General features: G+C 34.6%; 1 protein-coding gene and 1 pseudogene across 5 annotated transcripts; both read left to right on the forward strand.

Moving 5' to 3' along the window:
* The first annotated feature begins 4212 nt into the window (after positions 1-4212).
* LOC110816294 (uncharacterized) lies at positions 4213-9186 on the forward strand. 5 transcript variants are annotated; one of them, XM_088208454.1, is made up of 3 exons: positions 4213-4548; positions 4638-4712; positions 8890-9186. In XM_088208454.1, exons 1-2 carry the CDS (start codon positions 4453-4455, stop codon positions 4695-4697), a joined length of 156 nt encoding a protein of 51 aa, XP_088064580.1. In that variant the 5' UTR covers positions 4213-4452; the 3' UTR covers positions 4698-4712; positions 8890-9186. The 5 variants fall into 5 exon arrangements, with proteins under 5 accessions (XP_088064580.1, XP_088064582.1, XP_088064583.1 ...); XM_088208456.1 differs by having other exon boundaries at positions 8943-9186; XM_088208457.1 differs by having other exon boundaries at positions 8961-9186.
* A 2275-nt stretch (positions 9187-11461) lies between these two features.
* LOC110816303 (protein ENHANCED DISEASE RESISTANCE 2-like pseudogene) lies at positions 11462-12707 on the forward strand (annotated as a pseudogene).
* Positions 12708-19855: the final 7148 nt, after the last annotated feature.

Consider the following 19855-nt stretch of genomic DNA (forward strand, 5'->3'; position numbering starts at 1 on the left):
CATCCCGGCCTCCGTTTGATGCAATTTTTATATCACCGTGATCACCATTCTTTTCTCTACAGGTTGATCAGAGCCGAATTACCAAAACACGAACCTCACCGAAGAGCCGCTGCACCCGAGAGCACCGCCGCCGGTAAGCTTTGGTTTTCCGCAATTTTTTGGCCCCCCGAGGGCCCTAGGGTTGTTTTATTGCAGGGACCGATGCAAGTGTGGCCGAATTCGGCCGGAAACGGCCGAAAACGGCCAACCCGAGGTGAATTGCCGCCGCCGTGCCGGAATTGCGATATTGGCCAAAAAGGGGCCCTGGGCCTAATTTGGGATTTTTTGGAACACGTGCAGGTACCAGTAGTGCGTTTCAGTTCCCCGGAAAAAATTCAGGAAAAATTAGGGACAGCCTGTAGGCGCACTGTGAAGCTGTGTTCGGACCCCGAAACGAGTAAGGACCCCTCACCCTATTTTCTATCACGGTATTAAAGTTCAATAATGATAAAACGGTATTTCTTAAATCAACGAATGTGTGAAATTGCTTAAGGTCGCTAATGGAGCCCGAGTCTAGTGTGTTTGTCGGTTAACTGTTATTTGGCCTATTTTACAGTTTTAAATGCAGTATGAGGTTTGATATTTTCATTTCATAGTTTCGTGTGCATATTTTACTGTTTTATTGATTATGGGTTGAATGACTGAGAAACCGATGCTGTATGTTGTCTTGTTTGGCATAAATTACTGTTTTGCTTATTTGTACGTGAATTGATGATGCTGACTGAGGAAAAGGAGAATGAAAGATTATGTAGATTGATAATTGTATAATGTGGTCAGCCTGACTAGATATCCTATGAGATGGTGGACGGACCGGGTCCGTAGGGAACCCTACCGGGATTGTGGTCTCTCATACCGGACGGGGTATGGAGACCTTATGTGTTTTAGTGCCCATACCGGACGGGGTATGGGGACGGCCCTGGAATCTGATTACAAGTATTAAGGGTTAACGGGTAGCGGGACCCCTATGGATCCCCATGGATACTAGTAGGCTGGTAAATGAGGAAAAATATGTTGTGTAATGATTGAATTACAAAAGGCGTAATAAGTATTATGTTATACAGTTTATATGATTTCATGATGATGATAATGTTATTGCTTTCGTATATTGTTTTATGAATTTCACCGAGGTAAGTGGATGGTAAAGGTTTTATTATTAATAAAAGGATTTGTTGTAAATCATGTTCCATTGGTCTTTTTGTGTTTTCTACCCACCTTTACCTCCGTGACGGTGAGATATCGTGATGTCTTTACTGGGCTAGTGTAGCTCATTCCTTATTTAATCATTTCAGATCAGGAAGACATTGTTCCCGAGCCCGTTCCGCAGGAAGACGACGAAGGGGACGCCTAAAGACTCCATAGTCATATTCATAGCTTTTACTTTCGAATTTCTCTTTTAGTTAGTTTGATCTTTTATATTTTGAGCACGTTTTTGGTTTTAGTGTAAGGGATGCTAATCGAAATTTTGACTTCGCTTCCGCATTTGACATTTTGAATACACATATTTCATTTTAAATTTCCGGGACCGTTACATATGCGGTCCAGATTTGTTGAGTGTTAGGTTTAAAAACCCATATAGGCCACTCAACCCAGCCCGATATGGAAAGAAATAGAAAAAAACAAATAAAAGAAGAAAAGAAGAAGAAAGGAAGAAGAAGAGAAAAGGGGCTAAAGTTCATCATTCCTGGCGGACGAAAGGAGAAAAAAGGGGAAAGAGAGGCAGAGATCATAGATGAAGGGCCTATCGATAAGGGAAGGGTATTTCGCAGCTAACCAATGCCCAAAATTGCAAAAACCTATTGGATTTTCCAGGGACCTGTGACCCCAACGTGTGATCAAACTGACACTCTAGTGAACAATTTTTTAGAGCTTCGTTTATTATTTTAATTAAACAAAATGCTCTAGAGATAGTCTGCATGTAATCGAACATGTTTAAAGTTCAAATTAAATCAAAGTCAAGCCATGCATGCACGAAAACTCGTATGCAAATTGCAGGTTTATAATTGACCCGAGAATGAACTTTTCCTTGCAGATTTTTTTTCAACTTTTGGGGACATTTTTGGAACTCAAATCACTTCCTAACAACTTTCAAATTATAACTATAATTAATAGGTAACTCGAAACCTACATAGGATAAATTTATATTGAATTTCGTTTACCAGATAAGAAGCTACAAGTTTATAAAGAGGAGTTGGTGAATTAGGTTTAAAACTCATATCAGAACCTATCAAAACAGTTTAAACTGTCAGGAAAGGTCCCCAAACCATCTGTTTAGACATTTTGATGTTTTTTATCATATTTTTAAATTCTCATTTGCTTAATTGAATTAATTGAATGCATGTATGATGTTTATATAGTGTATATATGTATAAATTTTCGAAAGAAAAAGTTTGAAAAAAAATGAAAAATGGGTTGTTAAAACTAAGAAATTAAGTAGATGAAAAAAAGGAAGGAAATAAATTAGAAATAAAGGAAAATTATATTTCAGTTACTAAATGAGAAAATAAGTAAGTTAGAAATAAAAAGAATTAAAATAAAGATAAGATTTCAAAATATAAAAAATATTAATCATACATAATAAGAATTGAAAAACATATATCTAAAATAAAAAGAATATATAAATAATAAATTAAATAATGATAATAATAATAATAATAATATAAGTAATAATAATAAAATAAAATAACAATAATAATAATAATCGTAAATACTAGCAAATACATATATATAATATATTAACAAATCACAAAAAATTACATAAAGTAAACGAATGTTAACAAAAAAATAAACTCAAATAATTAAATAAAAATTCTAAATTAAATTAAGAGGGAATTAGTTAGAAAATGGAAGAGAATAGTGATAAGTGAAACTTTAATTGTGAAATAAAATAAAATATCAATTTTAACTAGAATATGAAGAAAAGAAAATAATAAAACATTGAAAGAAACAAAAATTTAGAGATAACTCGTTTAAGATTGGTGTGTTTGAAATTCAGCGGTATGGTGAACCATATCAGAGGTGGTTGGGATGCATGTTATATTCTGAGTCACCTCGCGACGAATTGTTGTGACTAATGTACATGTGTTGTTTGTATGTGCATCCCATTATAATAGTAGAAATCCTGATCCCATAATAGTATCAATTTGATAACATATACATCTGTTCAATATCAAATAAAATTCTAAAACTTTAATAACTTTAATATGGTGATTGTGTTGCAGCAAATCGAGTATTGGAGATACTCATTGAGGAGTTACAGATGTCTCGATTTGATCGAAAACTTATGAGAAATTCTAGCAGTGATTCTGAAGGATAAAAGATGGCTTGAGGGAAAACTATGTAATAAAATGGATTTAGAGGAATTTTGAGAAAAAAAATATTCCGAGAGAATTTGGAAGAATAATATCTAAACTTAAGGGGATTTTGAGAGATAAAAGAAATTTATGGGGAATAATAAGAGATGAGATAAGAAATGAAATACCTTTACATTTCATAGTTTTCAAATAAAAAGAGAAAGAAACGTTTTACATCTTTGATTGATTTTTTAACTATATGTCGCATGTTTAGAGTGTAGTATATTTCTTATACTTATTGAGCACGTTGAAATTGCTCATCTCATTAAATTATTATCTTTTCATATCAAGAGGATCCAACTGTGGATAAGGAGGATCTCACCCCTGAACTAGATTAAGAAGAAACTGTATGAGCACCCTGAACTAGATTAAAAAGAAATTGTATGAGTACCCATTACGGAAATTATATTTTGTAAATGAATGAGTATCTATTTTTATTTTAATTCTATAATACGAACTTTATATATTGTAAACAATGTTACAATGTGGTCAAACGATAGATGATGAATATTTTAAATCTATAAATATTTTATTAATTATATTTTTATTGTATATTTAGTGTTTGATGACTGTAATCACTTTAAGCGAGAGTAGGAACATCAAATATTATAATTTATAAATTTTTTTAGAAAATAGAATATATATAAAATAAAAATTATAACTGAAATAATTTAATGAATGTAAAGGAAAAATTTGTAAGAAAAAAATTTCTAGAATCTAAGATTATAAAAATTTAGGGACTAAAACAATATTGTATTTTTTTCTAATGTACTAAAAAATGCTATAAATTTTTTAAGAGAATTTAGGTTAAGGTCTTCCCATAAGAAGGTACTGTTTGGTTACTGGTACCTTTTGAATCGTGGAAGGGCTGCGGCAATATCCGTCGCCAAACGCTCCCCTTCCGCACCAGAGTCGGATCATTGGTTGACCCGAACCGATTCATAGCAGCAATCTGCAATCCCGGCCTTCACGGTCATTGCTTCGGTCCCAAGTCGCAAGTGTTTCAAACCCAAAGTTTCTTTAGGGCTCTTACAGACAGTTTGCGTCATTACATTTATGTAAAATGGCGATCGAGCCACCATCTCCTCTCCGGCCATGGTTCCTCGATTTAGTACCACTCTTTGTGGTTCTCCTTATAGCAGCTCATGTACTTGCTTTGGTGAGATCTTGAAGTCTTGTCTGGTCATTAAGCCTTTTACATTCCATTTCTTTTCGCTGTATATATAATCTCTTTTTTACGGGTCGTAGGTTTACTGGATTTACAGACTAGCGACTGATAAGCAACCCCAGAGAAGAAAGGCACACTAAAATACAGTATAATAGGTTCGGTCGTACGCTTTATCTCTCTTTCTTTAGGATAAACTTGGTGCTTAGGATTGTAGATGAATTGCTTATTCGGTATATTTATGCTTTAAGCTTTTTGTAATATAGTTGGAATAAATGTGAAATACGCAGTTCAACCTGAAGTGAATAATTATGTAGACCAATTACGTTTTGAGTGTTGTTCTCGTCATGTTTTACCCATTTCTCAATTTATGGCATATTTGGTTGATTGTGGTTGTAGTGTTTAATCACTTCATAGAAAGAACAGTTCTCTTTTATGTTCTTCGGGCTGTTGTAGTTTGTTATTGTCATCAAGTGGAGATTATGCCGGTTTTCGTAGAAGTTACTCCTCAGACAAAAATCAGTTTATATTTACATTTTCTAGATCAAAATTTTGTATGTGAAATGATTTTAAAGGTGGGTGCAATTTCTTCTCAGGGTATAATGAAGTAAAATTCCTAAATGAAAAGATTCGTCAACATCCAGTGGTTTCAGCAGTAGAAAAATGTCTAGAAGACAAGTCTACGGATGACTCAATAAATGTCAGACACATTGTTACTGCCTTCCAATGTTTTCATTTTGAGTGCTTGTCAGTAACCTAATGTCCTAGGATCAGCTTATTATATTATAGAATAAGGTTTTATCATGTAATTCATAATCTGATGCTATGCTTTAGAACATTGATTATGACCTTTACATTTTTGCTGATGTAGTGATGCAGAAAAGGAACAAGCTGAAACAGAATGATTTTAATAGTAGGAATATTTATATAATAATTATGCATTTTTTATCAATATTTTATGTTGTCCATATTATTTATGATGTTTTAGAAATATTTGCTAGACTTTTGGAGATTTATTATTAATTATGATTGAGATGCTTTTAGTTTTTTGAACCAAGCAAATGAGTTGTGCAATGGAAGAGTAGGGATTTCAAGTGATGTACCAATTGAGTGTGATGAATTTAGGTTCAGTGGCTAGTGATGTTGGAAAGGACAAAATAGCTAGTGATGGAAACTAGAAGCGTGTGGGAGTAAGGAGGAGGAAAATATAAGATCAAGAAGCACGAACAAGCAGTTTAGAGAGATAAAACACAGAAATAGAATGGATGACAGGAATATGATAGATAAGAGAAGATTGAACACTAGGATAAAAGCACTGAACAAGGGGAAGCAAAAAACCCTACAAAAACTTTACTAAATGAAGGTACTTCAAATTAAATCGTTCTTCTATTCCCTTGGTTAAGTCCTTTTACATTCGCAATAATTACAATTTAATACAAACTTTGAACCTGACATTTCAGCAAAAAAAAAAAACAAAAGAAGAAATATTGAAATAACCATAGTAACAAATTCAATATTTTCTTACTTCTAATAAAAAAAATAAAAAATATTGATCACATTTTCCTAAATGCATAAATAACAGATAAAATTACTAAAGTTACATTTATGGAAAATTTTCTTAGTATTCAAAAACTTATTTTTAACTTACATTTAGCATCAATTTAGAGTGAGTATATTGGTATTTTAGGGGTGGAACAAACTGAGTTGAGCCTAATATTTGAGTACTTGAACTTGGTCTAATCAAATATAATAGAGCTTGAGTTTGACTTGTGGTTCAATTTGAGTAGGCTTTGACAATCGGGCAATTTCTTGGTTTGATATTCACTGGGATCGACATTTGGATCACAAGTGTAGTTTAGAGTTCAAAGGTATATTGATTCAAGAGAATTTCTGCTTTCTTATCATACTTTATAATCAAATAATAGATACTATATTGGACATGATAAGCGAAGTTGTTAAATTAATAAGAAAAATAGTAACCTAAATCTTGAAACAAACAATTCAAACCAAAAAACCATGAGTTGCAAGTAAAAAGAAAACATAAGACATCACCTTCTCTTCCCTTTATTTGTTGTCACTTCCTAGTCATTAACTTTTGGAATGTCAACATAATCCCCGGCCAAAGAAATCCATCTCACGTCTTCCAATCGAATGATGGAATCCTCTACGTTTATATCGTCTGCATCAATATCCCATTTCCTATAACGCCCAACCTTATAACTTTTTGAGAAGCATGATTGAAAATGGATATTTGAGTGGATAAAAAACTAACTTGTCAAACCTTGTATCTATTTCTTTTTACATTATGGATGTTGGAATATGTCCTCCATTTCCTATCAGCTAAAGAACTACGTAATGGTTGAGATCAACATTTTTTTCACCTCAGCCAATTATGGAGTTTGTGACCCATATGTTGCCCACCAATTTATAAGCTCCATACATGATGTTGGGCAGCTGCAAGTCCGCAAATCACTATTTTCTTGTGAAGATCTGCAAATTACTTACGCAATTATTTCTCCTCTTCCTTATTTTCAGCTATTTCTGCAAAAGCCTCTAGGACACTTGTAATAACCACCATGTCAAAGTTTGGAGCTCTTCTAGCATATCCACTTGTCTATAACATAACAAGGATCATAAAATTACGGGTTAAGTGTAAAGACAATACATAGATATATTCATCTTTTTCCATATGTCTAGGACAGTCTTCTCCTTCTGTGAATACTCATCTGCATATTTGTTGTTCCTGATAATGTCTCTAATTTTTTCAAGCATGCAGTCCATTCTTTCATAAATCATCCCATCTCTTCTCCATCTCCATGAACAAATCTAATCAATGGGTAAATGAGCTCTGTGATAGAGATAGTCTTCTCCAAATCATCCCAGAATTGTTCACTGCATATAGTTTTAGAAGCTAAACGACCAATCTTCTCCCTTTTTTTTTAATCTATTCTCTCGATTTGCAAATAGCAAGTGGCAAAAGCTTCTCTAAAATCAATAACCTTTCAATTAAATATGGTTTGATGCAAACTTGGTCTTTGCTATTTTTAGCAACTCTAGCCTTGATTGAGATCTGAAAATTGCTGGATCTTGTGAATTGTTGTTAATGTATTTGACAATGGTTTCCCCTTTCTCTAAGTGTTTTTCAACTATTCCAGTCCAGAAACTGAATGTCTAAAGACCAAGTTAAGAGAATGAACAACCCAAGAAGACCAATGTGTTTTGTGCACCTTTTCACTGTTTAGCTGCTGTTTACAGTTGTTAGCATTATCGCTCACAAGTTGAAGGACACTTGATGGTCAACCTCTTCAATCGCTTTAAGCAAATATTCTGCTAGCATGTCTGCTTTTCTCAATTCCAGAAAAATCTTTAGCATACATGAATTTTTCCCAGGTGCCTACTGGCACCATGTACTATGAGCCTAATTGTGCGGTTCAAATAATGCAGTAATGACATACATAGATATTAGTTTCTGAATTTCTTTTATGACCTGATTCTGATGGAACTATTGATGTACTTCATTGTATTCCATGCATGAGCTATTTCCTGTTATCTCTTCTCCCCCTTCCGCCATCCCCATCTGAACACCCAAAAAATGTTTGTACTATTGTTAAAATTTTAGCTTGCTGATATCTCACCTCATAAACTCCTAATTTTAAATAACTTTGGAGTCCAAATTCCTTGAAAGATTGGCCTATTTTTAGGAACGGTTCAGTGTAATATTTTTATGTTATCTAAAATTGTCAAGATGATTAGTAACATCATTATTTCATTAGCTGTTAGTTTACAGTTTATAAGAAGTTTCTGGAAACTGTTTCCTTCCTGTTTAACTATAAATTCCTGAAAATGAAAGCAACCGTATTTTTATTTAACCACATTTGTTTCCTTCTCTGTTTTTATGTTTAGATAAGGTGTAAGATGAGTGTATTATTCTTCAAAGAAAAGTTATAAGGTGACTGTATTAGCTTAAATTTTGCAAATGAAACTTGGGCCTCGTTTAGGGGGCTGCAAGAAGTTATATGAAAGTACATATATGATCTGGAACTTTCTTCAATATATATATTATATATGTATGTATATATATAAATCATATATATATATGGTGTGGAAATGTGGGATTTTCATTCCATATTTATTATGTATTATAGACCAAATAAATGCATATGCATGCATGTTGCTGTCTCTCTGTTGCTTTTAAATTCAAATCATTACCTGATACAACATTTTTAGATTTTAATTGTTTCCAGTGTATGTGGTTTGTTGGATTTGGATTGGAACACTAATATGAATTCAATTAGTTGAATCTTGTGTTATTGTCCGTTCGTTGCAATATAACAGATTTGAGATGATATATTTGTTCATGCCTGTAAGTTTGCACTGACGCTCAGCAGACAACTTTTATTTTGAAGAACCAGCAGACTCGATGATCGAGAGGGTGTTTGGCTCTGTTTTTTTTTTTCTTTTTGTCAAAGGGAGCTTATAGGGATGCAACAGCATATTTTACGCTTATGGGTGTTAGTTATCTAAGGACATACAGGATTGTTATACTAAACTAACATTAACCAAGTGAACGAGAGATTTAATTCTCAAACAGGAATATTTTAAGTTTCAAAATATGAGTGCATTTGTTTCAAATAGTCTTAGAACATATTTGTCAAAGAAGCTTATAAAACTTAGGTACTATCTTTTTCAGCGGAACTCATGTATATCTTTGCTATATACTACTGTTACTAGTGTGTTTTACTGCAGGTTGACTTGTGATAATTCTAGTTAGAATAAAGATATTTTACTTATTTGATTGAGTAGAGCAAGGAAGTTAGTTCTGTTTTTTGGATCTAAAACTGAAAGCAAAGAAGCAATATAGAGAAATTAAAACACACAAGACAAGATTAGTGAGGAGTTTTTATACTCAGCTTGTCTAATTTAAAGCTTTTTTCTTCAGTGGGTTAAGTAGCATGGAAATTGTTTGGCTACCTCTTGAACTTTAAGACAGTGACTTTCTAGTCCGATAAAAGGTGGGTTTATTCATACTGGAATTAGAAGATTTGCAAAGAAAACAAGAAGAAATTCTTAGATTTAATAGGAAAAACTTAAATTGTGTACTTGATTTGCAAGTTAAGCTTGTTTACTAGCTGACTGATCTCTTCCTTAGATGGGGAATGAAAAGGCAATTTAAGCGGTTGGTTTACGGCCATTAAACAGGGGATGAAAGGGCAGTAGTTAAGCCAGCTTTAGGAATTGAGGGGAATGTGGATTGCATTGGCAGTTGGGGTGGACTTAGTCCTTGGGTGTGAGGTAAGTAAAGCAAAGCCAGAAACGTGAGTCTTGAAGCATGTCCGGGTGGACTCCATGGAGGTTGCGGAGCACATGGGCTAAAGTTAAACTGCCCGGGTGGACTCCATCCTGGTGTTAAAACAACGATTAGACGTCAAATGGTTGGGTCAATGATTGAGTTGAATTGACACTTGTTCAACTCGCGTGTGTGGGTACATGTATTTTTTCCTTGTTGAAACTTAAAGTTGATACTTTATTATGTTGTTTGCATTTGCAGACAATAGCGGGCATGTTGATTTGGAAGTCTAATGAGGACAAAAATGATATTTTTGTCTTAGAATCTGCACTCCTTTTTTGTACTGGGTGGTGAGTGATTCGGGATGGGCTGGACAAGTTTCGTGTTAACTCGTGTTTTCTGAGAAGTTATTTCGAAATTACTGTTTTCATAAAATAAATTTTAATAAAAAGAAAAGCCGTTATTCGTTGGTAGGGTTGAGGTCTCCTCCGAGTGACAGCCCCACGTGTTGGGCCGGTCCAGTGACTTCTCTTTTAAGTCATTGTAGGAATGTATTTATTAGCTTTCGGCTTATTATTCCACGTGTCACTATCTTGACCGTGGATGATGATGAAGTCAACACGAACATCGAATCAACTTTCCATCCCATTCATGTCTTGTACGTGTCTCTGTTTTTTAGTTTGTGGTGCAAGCTTCTTCTGTATGTAGTTTTAACTCTCACATCTCTTTCTATTTATTAGCAATGATTACCGATTATATTTGGTTTGTGCCAACCACCTCTTTAAGTGAAATTAATAATTAAAAAGAAAATGATATTCTCGCCCAACTCATACCAGTTGGGTTGGCCGGCCTCCATACAACTCACATATATCATGATTCTCATTATAATTAATATTCATATTTACCATTGTGTTGATTCACTGAACTCAGCCGCCAGATTACCCCAAAGAAACAGAATCCACGTCATCCATTGACTTTCCTTACTATTACCGTAATTAGTGTATGTGAATAAAGTAAATCCTATTTATTTTCATCGAGTAACACATGGTGAAATGGAAAAACTATAGAATATAAAAAGATCTGACCGAATGGACTCTTTTTATTTAATGTTTGATTAACAATAAAATATATAGTGTAAATTACTAAGGTGTCTTTAATGTTACCTTACATTTTAGTTTTTTCTAGACTGAATATTATTATTATATTAATATTATTTCTAATAATTTTAAATTTCCTTAAACAAAATAGTATATGAATTTCTGTAAATTCATTCAGACTAAATATATATAAAAAAAAAAAAGTTTAATTAATATGTACTCATACTGTCTTATATTTTATAATTTTTTTCTTATAAAAAAACTTTAGATAAATATAGAAAGGTGAAAAAATCTCTTAATAATTAAAAAGAATCCTACACAAGAAAAATCAAAGAATTAATTATTTCTTAAAATCACTTTTTGATTCTGTTGCAGAGTAAATATTTTTGTCACTATTTTGATAGAGGGCGGTGAGTTTGAATTTTGGAAAATAAGGAGACGTGGCTGGGTGGGTGGAGTGAATGCTGGTCTGTCCTTGAAAGGATTGGGACAATCTTGTAGTTTCGTGGAACTCAAAGGACACGGGGCACCAATTTTTGTACTAACGGGGCACTCCTTCGTCTGTTGCTTTACTCTTCACTCGATACGGGAGACTCGTATAAGATAACAAACTATCGTCTGAAAACACTGATTAAGATTTCAGAGTGCGTGTCTCTTGTAGAGAGAGAGAGAGAGAGAGAGAGAGAGGAGAGAGGATCTTTGATTCTCGCCATGTGCCCAACGAAACACAAATACCGGACCTCCGCCGATGAATCCGTCACTAAATGCTCCAGATCCGCCTCCCCCTCCACGCTACCTGATTGGCTTTCCCAGGCCGTCCACGGTGGTTCTTTGCGCCACGTCGATCTACACACCGGAATCAATGGCTGGGCTTCTCCTCCTGGAGAACTCTTTCATCTCCGCTCCACCAACTACTTTACCAAAAGACAAAAATCCCCCTCCGGCGACTACTTACTCTCCCCCGCTGGCATGGACTGGCTTAAGTCCACCACCAAGCTCGACAACGTACTAGCTCGTCCAGATAATCGTGTAGCCAATGCGCTCAAGGAGGCGCAGTCTCAAGGCAAGTCCCTCAAGAGCTTCATCATCGCCGTTAATCTCCAAGTCCCCGGTAAAGACCAGCACAGCGCGGTATTCTATTTCGCCACGGAAGATCCTATTCCCTCCTGTTCTCTCCTCTACCGGTTCATCAACGGAGACGACTCGTTCAGGAACCAGCGGTTCAAGATCGTCAACCGGATCGTCAAGGGACCATGGATCGTGAAAAAGACGGTCGGAAACTACAGCGCCTGCCTTCTAGGTAAGGCCTTGACATGTAATTATCACAGAGGATCCAATTACTTGGAGATTGACGTTGATATAGGGAGCTCCGCCATCGCCAGCGCAATTCTGCATCTGGCATTGGGATACGTGACGAGCGTGACCATAGACATGGGGTTCCTGGTGGAGTCGCAGACAGAGGAGGAACTACCGGAGAGATTGATTGGTGCCGTTAGGGTTTGCCAGATGGAGATGTCGTCGGCGACGGTGGTGGAGGCGCGGCCGGCGGTGGGTCGTGGTATGGGATTATCTAGGGTTAATCACGACGACGAGGAGGAAATCAAGGAGGGTAAAAATCGTTAACAGGAAAGTTGGATTTGATTTTAATTACATTGCATTTTTAAGCTGTTTTTTTCTCTTGTGAATTATGAAACGCCCTCTTTTTAGGGGTATGGATGGCTGTAGATAATAATTGGATAACAAAATAACAATATTGGGATTTTCCAGTCTCCAGAACTCTGAATATTTTATTTATTTACTGATTGAATTCTTTTTGGCATTTATTATGAACTGATGAAAATTGTAAGGCTGGGTAGTACAGTGAGTTATAGGTGGATTGACTGTAGACTTTGGTAGTGGGTTCAGTTGTTTTAGTGTATTTTTTAATGGGTTTGGCAAAGAAAGGATGATTTACAGTTCTTTTAGAGTTAAAATGTTTAGCTGAAGACTGAAGTTGTTCGCGTAAACAAATACAAATTGGTCATATCTCCAAAATTTTTACTCACCGCATTGATGTCTGTTTCAATTATAATGTTAATTTCTCTTACCATTTTACCTTCACCTTGTAGCCTTCTGCTTCAGCATCTTCTATCTGTTGCATATCTCTTCAGGTCCACTAAATTAATTCTCATTTTTTTAGAGCCCATAAAATGATTTGTTTTCAATATTTGGACCTAATAGTTTTGGTAGTATATGGACGTCGTGATGTCTAGCATAATTGATTCAAATAATTAATGCTTTTATATAAAATAACAAATGCCAAAACATAGAGAATGTATTGCTATGAAACACAACAAAAACCAGCAATTGGGTTACAACAGCCAAAGATATTATTTGTTGTGTAATTTGTTTTATAATTTTCTGATAAAAGGATGAAAACCAAATTAAACTTGAACATTAATTTTTCATTCACTTTTTTAGATTTTAATTGTTCAATATATAAAATTTACCCTTCATTACAATTATATTTTAACTTATTAAAAAAATAAAGAAGAGAAATAATTGATTTTAATTATATATCTTAAATTATGAGTACCATTCTTATTCAATTTTTTGTTCTATGAATCTAAACTTGATCTATATATCTTAAATGTTTTAGATTTAATACTACTTAATTGAAATTTAAGTGGTAAACAAGTTAAGAGTATCATTCTTACACTTGTTCTATGATCATAAAATTTTTAATTTGACAACCATTTGAGCTATAATATGTTAATTAGCAGTTTTTTTTTTTTTTTTGTGGTTAAAATGTCTGTTAAACATTAAACATTTAAGAGTTATTTATGGAAAAATATCAACAAAAAAGGGAGCAAAATCTTTAAACATTTAATTTTAATATTTTATTGTTTCAAAATAAATCGATGCCTTTTCTAAATTATTTTGTTGAAAGAAGATGATGATAATAAAATGTAAAACAACCAAAAAAAAAAAAAACAACACGAATTGATCAAGATCCAAGGTAGAAGAGGATGGAAATTTGAGAGAATGAAACCTTAATCGGTCATCTTTATGTTCTCTCTTGACACTTCTTATTTGGAAACTAGAAAAAAAAAATACATATATATATGTAGTGAGAAAGAGGGACAAAAACAAGCGTACCGATGCCTCACGCACACAAAAACATATCCATCATCTAACCCTAATCATAGATGACACTATTTACATAAATACATACATATATATATATACACACATTATATACATGAATACACGTGGGTCTCTTCTCGGGTACCATCACCCACTGCTGGCATTCCGGAGCTCCAGGGGCTAACTTCTTTTAACACCCTCCCCTGCAAGATAGAGAGTAAATGTTTCTCACGCCTATCCTGAATATGTGTAAATGTCGCAGTGACACTAGGAAGCCTTTAGTCAAAGCATCAACAATTTGTTGGTTATGTTTTCAAATCCTTCCACGAGTCAAATGACAATACAATTTTATATGTTTCGCGCTTCCATAATAGACTGAAATGGGTGCAATTTGTAATATAGCTTTATTGTCACAGTATAGAATTTATAATATGTAGGTGGTTAATCTCAAATATGATAACAGACATCTTTTCCACATCACTTTACAGCTCGTTACTACCATCACTCGGTACTCTGCCTATGCAGATGATCATACCACCATCAGTTGCTTTTTTGATCTCTAGGAAATTAGTGACTCACCAAGGAAGATGTAATAATATGTGACCAATCTATGTATATTAGGGGATGTATCACAATCACTACCACAATATGCCTTGATTTGTAACTCTAAAAAGGATGAGTAAAATAGTTCCTATCGAGTTGTTCCTTTGACATACCTGAGTATCTTATAGACAACATTTTAGGTACTGAGCACGAGATTTGTGTAATTGGAGTAAAAATGACAAATTTAGTCTTGCTAGAGTTAGATACATTAGTATGCCTACAAGCCTTATTTACATGACAGTCTTAGGAATCAATTCACTAGCCTTTTTTTATTAGTTTCACATTTTGGTTAGGTGATAGCATTTAAGGTTTTGCACCCACTACACCCATTTCAATTAAGGGATATAGAGCTTATTTTCTTTGGTATATATGAATAACATTCTTGGATCATGTAACTTTTATATCCAAGAAATATTTGAGGTTTCCTCGGTATTTGGTCTTGAACTTTTCAAAGCTTCTATTGATTTCAAGTTATTCTTCACTAAGATTATATCATCCATATAAACTAACACAGTAGCGAAATACTCTATGTCATTTCTCACAAATAGGCTGTAGTTAGCCTTTGATTGTTTAAAGCCATGTTGGAGAATGAACATTGATTATTTTGTATACCATTGACGTGGAGCCTACTTCAACTCATGTATGCTTTTCATCAATCTATATACTTTTAACCTTCCTCTGTTGGCTAGTTAGGTGACAATTCAACATACAATTCTTCATCTAATTCTCCTCGTAGAAATTCAATGTTATAATCAAATTGTCGAATATGTCATCCCTTAATAACTATTGATGAAAGCTTTAATCTCATAATGGTTATGACATCGCTGGTGCCAATTAAGGCAATTGGGTGCTAAATACATATTCAGAATAACGAGTGCATGATAATATTTATGCAGCGGAATCAAACCTTAACAAATTTCTTACAGACATATATATAATATTCTAATTACATACATCATTGAGACCAGAAGTAGCTACAAAATATAAAACATAAGGGCCACTTCTTTCACTATGCTACTGGAATTTATCAGAGTGTGGAAACAGACATGCACTCAGACTTGTGGATCCACGGGATCCTCATAGGCTTCCAAGGGTAGGTCTGCCTGCGGTTCCTCATTTTCTTTCTCATATAGGGGAGGGGAGATGAAAAGAGTGAGTTTCATATGTTCAGTAAGGAAAACAGTATTAAATTAACATCGTAAGATTTCAAAAGTTAAATTATTTTATCTTACCGTTTAACTTTTTCGTTTACCTAACTCATCATTAGGGAAAAAAATTTATTTGAATATCAAAATAGTACGTTAGCACAGAAAATCAAATATACAGATATCATACCAAATAATAGAGAAAATAAAATAAATCGTGCAATGCTAAGATTTTTCATGTCATACTTCACAAAGTCGTTACAAACTTTCATCTCTGAGTGCATATACAGATACAGATTTTCAGCTACTTAAGTGGAATGACCAGATCAGATATAGATACGAAAATCTGCTCAGGCCCACTTCTAACTAGCCAAATCATGGTACGATCTATGACCACGATCGTACCAACTATGGTGGTCCTATCAGATAGTATATAGTCATGACATTACTTAACCATGGGTGATCCCTACAGATAGTGCGATACCGCTCTCGTCAGAGGGCACACCATCATCCACTGAAAGCGGTCCTTTTACGTTTTTACAGACCAGATATGGGATGGGAAAACAGATACCCTGAATGGTAAGGGGAACAGATACCCCTCAGAGACAAAAAGTATAACGAAACACTTGATGCAAAATTCATGTCAATACAAATACACTTCGGACCATATAGGCTTCATTCTACTTTTATCTTTTTCTTTATATTTTTCATTTTAGTGATTACATATTTTATTCATTACATGCAAATTCATCAAGTGTTAGTAAATCACACAAAATGCTTGTAAATCAAAATAATTCGACCCATTTGAATATAGAGACACGAAAAATCGACAAAACAACTATCATATTAAATTTACTTATCTAAAAATATTTCTTAAAACGTCGAAAGTAATACTAGATTCCTTGCCGAGACCTCGATATTTTTTTCTTCACAATTTTAGTTTTCTTTCTCTTCTTCTTTCATTAATTTACTATCTCTCTCTCTTTCTCTTTCTCTTTCTCTCTCTAAACCTTTGAAAAATGGAAGAAATAGAAGTGTGGAGAGGAAGGGAAGGGAGAGGGCAATTTATAAAATTTCAAAATCGCTGGATTCGCACTAAGTGATGAAATCCGGTGAAGAGAGAGGAGAAAAAAGATTTTTAGTACGAAAAACGAGAGAGAAAATATTCCTTCACCGGTGGCGGTGTCGGCGCACCACCCAAGACAGCAGTGGAGCTTTCCCCGAGGTGGCAGGGCAATACTGGCGTGCTACAGGCTAGCCTGTAGGCGCACAGGCCCAAGGTGCACAAGGCTTGTTCGCGTGGGCGTGCTGCGCGGACAGTGTGCGGCGCCAGTTAGTTTGCGAAGTGACGCGTGGATGACCTGCCTGCACATGACAGGACGTGCACGCAAGTTCTGACCCTGGGCCGTGCACGTGGATGGGTCGTGCGCATTGTGTGCACGCCCCCGCAGCCACTGTGCGTGCCTGTGTGCGCACACAGTGCCTAATACCCGTGCGAGTAAACCTGTTTTCCCTGCGGGATTTTTTTCCTAACGAGCCGGTTTTCTCCTTTTTCGCCGTCTTCCAAATATTTTTTTCTAAATTTTTCATTTAATATAAAATAATAATAAAATTAATAAAAATTAAATAAAAAATAAATTAAAGTCATGGATAGCGTAAATTAATTAAAATTTAAGGCGGCCGAATGCTCAAATAAATAAGATTTTCAAATCATATTAGCACAGTGATGACGGGGTGTTACAGTAGTTATCTTGGTTACTAGTGAAAAGGTCTCGTGATAATCCAAGCGTTTCTTCTGTTGGGTCTACCAAAATATTCTAACTTCTATGCAAACTAAAGTAGTCACAAAATTAATTCATTGGATCCAATTCACAATTCCAATTCAATCAATAATGTAAATCAAAATCAATGTAAACAAAAAACCAATAACGAAAGTAACAAGACACAAAATTTATGTGGAAAACCTTCCAATGTAGAGGGAGAGACCAAGGGCCAATTCAAAGTCAAATCCATTATCAAAGAACCAAGTACAAGATATTCTCAACTTGAGATCACCAATAATGGAGAAAATACATCAATGCTTCCTTAGACAAGTTTAATTCCTCTTGAATGATCACACCGAGAATTCTAGAGAATAAATCTATAAAACTGTTCCAAAATCTACTTGCAATATTTAAGAATCCACAAAATATAGCAAAATATGATTTCCCAAACTTTGTAGCCCTTTTTCTTTCCTTGGTCCCGTGTAAGAGAGAGAGAGGAAAAACTAAAACAAAACCCTCTGTTTTCTTTTGTTTTCTTGGTTTTCGTGAGAGTGTGAGAGAAAAAAACTGAAGAGAAAAAATACAGCCCACTTTTTTCTTTTTATTTCAATTTATGCATATATATATATATATACATATACATGGGAAAGAGAAAACCATTCCCCCTAAATCTGACAGCTTTTCATTTTTTTCCCCTATTTTCTTTATTAATATCCTCGTGGGTTAAAAATCCAATAATCTCCCCCTCCAGCCCATAGGGAGGTATCCTTACATCCATTGCTCAATTGTCACTCAGTCTCACCATTTTAGTGCAAGACTGATGCTTGTCACGAGTCATCACTTTGCTCAACATGTCAACAGGATCGGTGTGAATCTTCTTTAAAAAATTCATCTTTTGCTACATTGCATTCATCAACTGAGCTTTTCCGTTATGATTCTATATTTCTTGGAAGCTCTCTGGCTCCTCCTCTTTAGTAACTGTGAAATACTCTGAACTAAGATATCTGGTAGATGGATGATGTATTCTAGTTAACCTTCTAACATGAGGTTCTTCTGTAATCTAAGGTGTAAGAGGCTGCTCCCCCTACTCAATATCATCTCGTGTCGGCATATCATCAGTGCTTTGTTTATCATGTAACGCTCCCTATCTGTGACATCTCTGATTGAAGGAGAAACTAATACAAGAAAAGAAATATATTCACCTGTAATCTTCTCTAATGTCTCAAAGTATCCTCATTAAAAATCACATCTCTAGACCTGATGACTTTTTTCTTCAATGGATCCCATAGTCTGTACCTACACTCTGTATCTCCATAACCCAAAAGAATACATGGAATAGTCCTATCATCAAGTTTTTGTCTTTGCTCCTTAGATACATGCACAAATGACTTATACCCAAATACCTTCGGGTGAGAATAAGTTACATCCTTCCCATACTATATTCTCTAAGTAATATCAAAATATAAAGGAGTTGATGAGGATCAATTCATTAAATAACATGCAGTGTAGGTTGCTTCACCCCAAAATCACTTTGATGATTAGCCATTTTCAACATGCATCTACCTTTTCAAGAAGGGTTCTGTTTATTCTTTCAGCAACACCATTATTCTAAGGAGTACCTAGAATAGTCTTCTCGTGTCTGATTCCATATTGTACACAATAATTCTCAAAATCCTTTGAAGTGTATTCACCACCATTGTCACTGCGAAGACACTTTAATTATATTTTTTTTCTCTTTCTACCCTAGCATGAAGCTGCTTGAAGTACTGTAGAACCTTATATTTTCTTTTCAAAATAAACACTCTAACCTTTTGTGAAGTATCATCAATAAAAGTAATAAAATATTTATTATCTCCTACAGATTCCTTATCAATAGGACCATATATATAAGAGTGAACCAATTCAATAACATTCTTTTTTTTATAGATGAACTACTAAAGAAATTCTATGTTGTTTACTAAACAAATAATTATCACAAGAGTTTAAACTCATACATTTGGCAAAAGGAATAAGAGATTTCTTTTCCAGAGTTTGCAACCCTTTCTCACTCATATGAGCTAGTCGCTTATGCCATGAGTTTGACGAATCATCATCTTTAACTGCATTCAGTGCATCTCTAATCAACTTCACTTGAGTCTTGTAGAATATGTGACACAGACTACCCCTAACAACCACAATTTAACCTTTAGTGAGTTTCTATTTTCTACCATCAAAGGAGTTGCAATAACCATCTAGATCCAACACATGAGTAGAAATCAGATTTATATATAAATCTAACAC

Source organism: Carica papaya, chromosome 7, assembly GCF_054855325.1.
Source record: "Carica papaya isolate Zhongbai chromosome 7, ASM5485532v1, whole genome shotgun sequence".
NCBI classification, from domain to species: domain Eukaryota; kingdom Viridiplantae; phylum Streptophyta; class Magnoliopsida; order Brassicales; family Caricaceae; genus Carica; species Carica papaya.